The sequence below is a fragment of the Candoia aspera genome, chromosome 3 (assembly GCF_035149785.1).
Source record: "Candoia aspera isolate rCanAsp1 chromosome 3, rCanAsp1.hap2, whole genome shotgun sequence".
Classification (NCBI taxonomy): domain Eukaryota; kingdom Metazoa; phylum Chordata; class Lepidosauria; order Squamata; family Boidae; genus Candoia; species Candoia aspera.
Genome location: NC_086155.1, coordinates 153,332,576 through 153,339,788, shown reverse-complemented (window position 1 = coordinate 153,339,788; position 7,213 = coordinate 153,332,576). Strand labels below are relative to the sequence as shown.

At 45.5% G+C, this 7,213-nt stretch overlaps 1 protein-coding gene across 2 annotated transcripts; it reads right to left on the bottom strand.

The window, feature by feature from the left end:
- Positions 1-656: 656 nt before the first annotated feature.
- On the bottom strand, positions 657-6,892 carry DSEL (dermatan sulfate epimerase like). Of its 2 annotated transcripts, none has more exons than XM_063299054.1 (2): positions 6,149-6,892; positions 657-5,424 (listed from the first exon to the last, which is right to left on the bottom strand). In XM_063299054.1, exon 2 carries the CDS (start codon positions 4,533-4,535, stop codon positions 876-878), a length of 3,660 nt encoding a protein of 1,219 aa, XP_063155124.1. In that variant the 5' UTR covers positions 4,536-5,424; positions 6,149-6,892; the 3' UTR covers positions 657-875. The 2 variants fall into 2 exon arrangements, with proteins under 2 accessions (XP_063155124.1, XP_063155125.1); XM_063299055.1 differs by having other exon boundaries at positions 657-5,421.
- Positions 6,893-7,213: the final 321 nt, after the last annotated feature.

Sequence of the window (7,213 nt, the reverse complement as noted above, 5' to 3'; positions counted from 1 at the left end):
CAGCCTTTGAAACCAAGAAGTAGGCTCTAATACTTAAAAAAAACAAATGTCAGAGTTGTTAGGATTTATCATTATGCCACGTCAACATGAATGACTACCATAGGAAACATCATCCTGAAATAAACCCTGCTGACCTTCTGAATTCCATACCACTGATAGAGAGACATGCATTTAAGAAACATCATTTTCTTTCGATGTCAGCTTGTGGTTTTTTGGATCTTTGCTAAGGCTGCCAACAGGACCACAGACACTTTGCCAAGATATGTGTGTGGATGTGTGTGTATATCTGCAGCATCCAATTGTTACAGTTACATCTGGCAACCACAGAACACAGTTTTAACTAGCTGGTTATGTTGAGTTTACAGCTTCTCAGCACCACTGATGTGGTTAAAGACAGGCATAGCAAGCCACTAAATCTAGCCCAAGGGAGATGATATTTGCCAAATGGGAAGTCTGTTTGGTGATAAAAGGAGTTGATCAGAGAAAAATAAGGCTGAGTTCTGCCTCCCCCCCACCAAATAACTAGCAGTTGGTAGTAACATTTGGCAACTCTCCTGCTTAGCTAGGATTCATATTGATATCCTAGAAATGAAATGAAAGCTCTTGTATCCCCTTACCTCTTCCTGAGCTATCTAGTACCCATCTGGAACAGAAAGTAAAGATTCACACAGCTTTATTTTCAAAGGCAGAAAAAGGAAACAGGACATTTTGTTTAAAGGGGGAGGCAAGGTTGGGTGAAAACATACTAGAGCAAGTATTTTGTTTCATTTAAAATAATCTCTTTCTGCAAGTGTCACAGACTGTACATACATTTTTACAAGAATAAACCAGATTCTTATCTACAAATTGAAGAGCCCAGAGATCCTTAGTGCAAACTATTGCTGGCCTGCAGCTTTTAAATCAGTAAACTTTGGATATCCTAAATGGTCCATTACAGTCAAACAGATATCCTCAATCTGCTTAATTTCCTCTGGAGGCATATTGTGCTGCCAGGCATGGATGCCCACTGGAGAGATTTCTCCTTCATAAGGAAGATAGAAAAGACTGGTGGATGTAGCAAATAATATTTGGTTTAAGCTGGCCGGAGCCAGAGGCATGCCAAGGAAGTCATAGATGGCTTCGGCCATCTTCTGGGGAGAGCTGACAATATCTTCAAATTTGAGCAGTAGATAGTTTGCTGGCAGCAAACCCCTATTGACTCTCAGGGCGGCTGCCGTGTTGGCCAGCCACAAATGGGACATCACAGAGACAGCATTTGAATCTGAGGCTGAGAGCTTTTCCCTCAGAGCTTCATATTCAAAGGCATAGCCTGAATTTAAACCACATTTTTCTTCACGACTGTCTCCTTTAAAGAGCAATGCCAGGTGCTGTGGCACCTTCCTCAAAGAGTAAAGGCTAGGCTGGCTTTTGTACAACATTGAGTAGATCCAGGCACGTGGGTCTCGAACCACATAAAGCGCTCTTAGGGAAGGGCCAATGACCTCCTGAATAAAAGGCAGCTTTAATGTCCAGCTTCCACTACTCAGACTAAGGACTGGGCGTGCGTTTGGATAAAAGGCAAGGTGTTGTCTTAATTCCCGAATGTATTCAGCTTCTTTGTCTGAATTTCCTCGCAGGCGGTTTCTTTGCTCTACAATGGACTCTCTCTTCCTGGGCCGCCTCCTTCTATCTCTACTGGTAGAAGAACGCTGCACCAACTTACTTCTGCCGATTTCATGCAAATGTATATTTTGTAAATGAAGCTTCGTGTCTTTTACTAAGGAATGCAGCCAGCCCTGGAGGATCTGGAAATGGCCGCTCTGAACATCTGAAGCTTTCCATTCACAGGCATCAACAAACGAGTCAACTTCAAACTCGGTTTCAGGGATATCAAGGTAGCCCGTTGGGATCCTGATGTAGACAAAGTCACTACTGTTGAAAAACAGCTGCTTCAGAATTTCTGCACCTGAATTAGGGAGGGAAGTGATGATAACATTGGGCAAACTCCCAGGATGTCCTTGGTCCTCCCTTTCACTTGGTTCCATATTTGTCATGCTGCTAGTCCACTTTGCACAGATCATCTGAGTGCAGGAGCTCCACACATCTACAAGTTCAATAAACCACAAGGTGATCACCAGAATTAAGATCCAGCGCAAAAGCTTACCAAAGGAAATGTAAAACCGCCACTGAAAGGCCAATATGGCCAAGCTAATCCCCAAAATCAGTCCTGCTATCACATTCACTTTAAAGCCAAAGGGGAAAACAGATCTGTGAATAGGTGCCTGCTTTTCTATCATTTTAGTACCCAAGCCAAACCTTGTAACCTTTCCTTGAGTGGTTACTGTGGCATAGCCACCAAAACCTACATAACGGAACCTCGTCCACAGATTGAGATACTCTGTTACAACAGAGTAGATTATTTCTGTGTTGTTGATGTTTAGAGAAATCCGATACCCTGACTGGGCATCATCAATAAACCTACAGCTAGAAATGTTGACATAAGGCCCATGGAATACATAGGCAATTCTTGCAATATTACTCTTTGTAGAGAAAGTGACATTTACAAACTGAGTCCATCTCTTTTTGAACTCAGCAGCTTGCTCGGCCTCCTGTATCCTAGCAACAGGGCTACTTCCACGATGGTCAAACCAAAACATTTTATAGTGAGCATCCCAGACGTCCATCATGGCTCCATTATATTTGTTCATAAATTTGTATGGGACATACTTAAAGTCAATGTCAAGGTTATGAAAGAAGGCACTGATGGCATCAATAGGAGAGTCCTCCTCCTTTTCCACGTGGTCCACTACAAGTAAAGTCTGAGGGTTTAGTAAAAGCAATGAGCGGTACACACTTTTCAGCTTCATTGCTGATGAATACGCAGAAGCTGCCTCACCACTCACAAACATCATCTCCTCATGCTGAGAGGAGGTGATAATCTCACCAGATGCATCCCCAACGTCATCCCCTGTCCACTTAAGCCACTGCATGCATTCCCCGAGCTGACCTTCCCAAGGCTGATTGCACTGACTTGTGGGCGATGGGGCAAACACTAAAACGTTGTTCAAGTGGCTAAGCTTAGGTCCATAAAGGGCCTCTGAAACAAACACCTGCCCATTTGGAGCAAAAGTAAAGGAGTTTTGATCAGGATGTTCATGCCCTGGGTTGAAGCTTCGCCAGCCATCAATCCAGGAATATGGCTGAAAGTGGACTATATCATAGACAGCACGGCCACCCAGCTTTCCAGACTTAAAGGAAACAAAGGTATTTGTCTGAGTATTTGGTAAGCCTGCTCCATATGTAACCACCCCCCAATTTGGAAACACATGAATTTTAGCCTTGCCATAGTCAGGTGGAGGGCGGGGGGTTAACCTGGGGTCGTACCATATGTACTCTGTATGAAGAGTGCTCCACCGTTGGGCGGTGGATGGTACCATTGGGCCATCTTTGGGCCGGTGCTTTCTAATTTGCTGTGCAAGCCAATTGCCTACTCCATTCTTCAAGACAAACCTATCTAAGAAAACCAGCTGGCTTTCTGGGCCATAAAACCAATTATAATTGGAATCAGCTATGCCTACAGTTCTCTGAAAGCCTGGCAAAAGGGTGGCATAGTAAAACCAAAAGTGCATCTTAAGCCAGTGATTTTCAAGATTGTTAATCCCAAAGTGGCGCTGGGCCAGAAAAACATATTGGGTAATAGATTTAGCTGTGTAGCTACCATAAGCCACACCTTCATCTAAGGAACCATCAACAATATGATTTAGCAGAAACATGGTTTTTTCCATCACATCTACTACAGTATGCTTCCAGGCATTTGCCTGGGACTCAATGCCTCCTCCAGTGACCAGGGCCCCAATGAGCAATGCCAACATATTTGTGGCTTGGTGGTTGTGAAGAAGTTGCTTGCCCCAAGAGCGGACTTTGGAATACTCATACATTTCCTCGGTCACAGTCCATATCTTGGCAGAGTATTTTTGCCTTCTAACATCATCCAGTGAGGCATATAAAAAATCAAAAGCAGTGGCAAAGCCAGTTAAAGAATGCCCAAGAGGAACTTCATCACCTGGGGCGTTCTCCACCAGCCAGTCTTTGTATCCTGCCATTCTGTCCATATATTCGACAACAAAATCAAAGGCAGCTTTATCTTCAGGGCACAGGAGACAATAAAATGCTAGGGGAGGCAAATTGTTTCCATATATCTCATTCCACTTGGCAGCAAAATCAGCATGCTTGGGAGGAGGCAAATAGTACGAGGGATTGGACAGCATCGCAGACACCGCACTCCGGATTGCTCTAAATAGGTGGAGATGGCTGGCGTGAGATTTCTGTCTCAGAGCTGGGATCTCTTCAGTGCTGAAATACAAGTTTGGATACAGAACTGTTTTTTTTATCTTCTGATTTGCCCCCAAACCTTCCAGCCGCTGCTTCTCGTACTGATCCACATCATCTGTAAAAGTCACCCAGTCGGAATAATTGCTTACAGATTCCTCAAAGGTGGAGACTGCCAACATCACTAATGCTAGACATATGGAATGTCCTGTAAACATTAAAGCCATGATCCATTAGGCAGTTTCCTCACTACGGGTATATACCTCCTTTGGCGGGGGGGAGGGAGTGTTCAAATTTCAAGCATGAATCAACCTACCAGTGGGAAAATATGCTTGGAAGTGCTTTACTATACATAGGAAGCGGAAAACTTTTACTGTACAAGGGACACACAGTTCTTGGCTGACAAAGTCTTTAGGCACAGCTCTGGAAAATGTTGAATAGCAAGTACACTGATAGACATTGTATGGCTATACAGGAAAGACTAAAGAGAATGTCACCTCTCACAAATGTCCATGTATACTAGACACATTTGATCTCCAAAGGATCTGTATGTTTAGCAACCCATAAAGTGCAAGGGGGGGGGGGGAATCACATCCAGCTCATTACTGTGTTAATAATGGAATTACTCTTCTTTAAAATATGTCCAGTTATTCATTCCATTGAAAAACAAAGCAAGAATGTTACATATATAAAAATTTAGGAGACAAGTGTAGTTCTGTACAGAAGGTACCATACAGTGAATGAACGGTGTGCCTTCATTCCCATTCTCTCATGTGGCATGAAAACATTCCTGTGTTACTTTTTGTGGGTAGAAAGGTTAGCAAAATATTTCTGTCAGCCAGAATTCTAGCAGCTCCAAAACTTAAGCAATGAAAGCTTTGCTTGATTTGAACTTCATGGAAGAGGGTGGTGGTTTTAACGCTTCGCTTCAGGACTGCCATGTTCTCATCCATCTGTGCAACTAGCTCCTGTTTTGAAGTTTTCTACTACCTTTTTGTACTCATCACAAACAACAAATCTGAAAAAGTGCACATAAAATAGGATACACCGATCACTTTTGCTTCCACTGACAGCTGCTTCAGTCGTCTTTTTTGTTTTGCACGATGAACTTCTCTGCTTTAAAAAGAAGAACCAAAAATACATCATTAAAAAGGAACTACTATTGATATGATTTCTCTTAAAAAATATGAAGCCTTGGTGGCATTCTATTTTGATCAAATTAGGATCAGAAATAAGTAACATGAGATCTCTGTGTTCACTTCTAATGCTTCCTTTTTAACCCATTTCCTTCGAGGCAGTTGAGCATTCAGAATAGGTTGGAAACTTTTACCCATGAATGATCCATTACATTGTTTTATTGGTTAAGGGTCAGCGCCATTGAGAAGCACCATCAAGAATGCCCCTTGTCAGTAACTTCTATTTCCTTCTTTCCCTGTCAACTGTTTGAGAACCAAACCAACCTGAAGGGTCGCAGAACCTTGACAACTTTGTACTGTGGAAGTATCACCCCGAAGCATTTTGACTTCCCACCCAAATATACCTATAAGCACCTAGCAGCTATAATGATATATCCTCGCCGGCCGTTTTTTCCCCACTTCGCCTGGGGCCGGCCGAGTGGCAAGTCACCAGAGGGCGCTACGAGCTAATTAACCAGGCCAAATGTCTTCGGGCTGGAACACTTAGAACAAGTTTTCTTTGCCAACAGATGGAAATACTTAAAAGTCATCGCTAACAGGCCAGGCAGGAAATTCTCGTTAATAGTAATAGGAATTATATAATAACAATAATGCTAACTAAGAGGTCCCCCCTTAACACTCTTTAAAAGGTTTCAAAGCCTTACCTTAAAGAGTCTGCCCCCGAGGGCGGAGGACAGAATAACGGAGGGAACCGAAAACAGAAGAAATATCCGGGGACCACATAGTCTTTTTTTGTCCTCCTTTCCGCGGATCTCCCGCTCAGCGCTTTCTTCTGACTTTGCGCTCCCCCGCCGAATCGAATAGCTGCCTACCGCCTTTCCGCTCCCTCGCAAACTGTCCCGAAGCCTGGCTTGCGTAGGCACGTGACCGATCCGCGTCGGTTCGCTTTTCCAAGACCAGTAAAAGAGTCGGATGCTGGCAAAGGCAGTCCGAAGTAGCCGAGCGTGGCCTTAAAAGGCGGAGGGAGAAGCCTCGCAGTAGCGCCGAAGCGAAAAAGTGAAGGTGCCGAGAAAGCAAGGACTTTTTATCCTCCCCCCTCCCACGAAGTGGGTGGGAAAAATCCCACACCGGGCTAATCATTCAGAGTTTGATGCCAAATCGACTCCGGTAAAGAACGTGACTTTTTCCGCAGAGGCGAGCCAGGCAGAGCTGCTGTGGCCGCCGCCGCCGCCGCTCCGGCTTCTGCCTCAAGTGTCGGGGTTTCCTCCGGCCGAGCCTTAGCCATGGTCCTGCCGCTGCCCGTCTGTCAGGCTGTCTGCCTCCGCTTCAGCGAGCAGCTTAGCCGCTGCGGTTGGCGGGTCGAAAGCTCCAGCGGCCAGCGCCGTGGAGAACAGCGGCAACCGCTGCCCGGAGCCGAGCGGAGTCAAGGCGGTCTGGCGGCGGTCTCTGCCCTCGCCTGTAGCAGCCGCTCGTTCTCGGCGCCTCTTCGCAACGCCCGCCCGGTACCGAGCATGTGCGAAAGCGGCGACTCCCCCCTTCCCCCGTAACTACACCTGATCTTTGCGAGAGGGCGAGAAGCAAGGGGTACGGGGCTTGGATTAGGAGGGACCTGGGCGGCAGGCAGGAGGAGCAGCCGAGAAAGCCGGGAGATGCAAGTGAAGTGTTGACGGACTGGAAAAATTCTCTACGGGAATGCAGGTGAACGCTCTGGAAACGTGCCGAGGCTGAACAAGTGGGTGGGATTCTAGGAAGAAAGTAGAAGTCAGCAC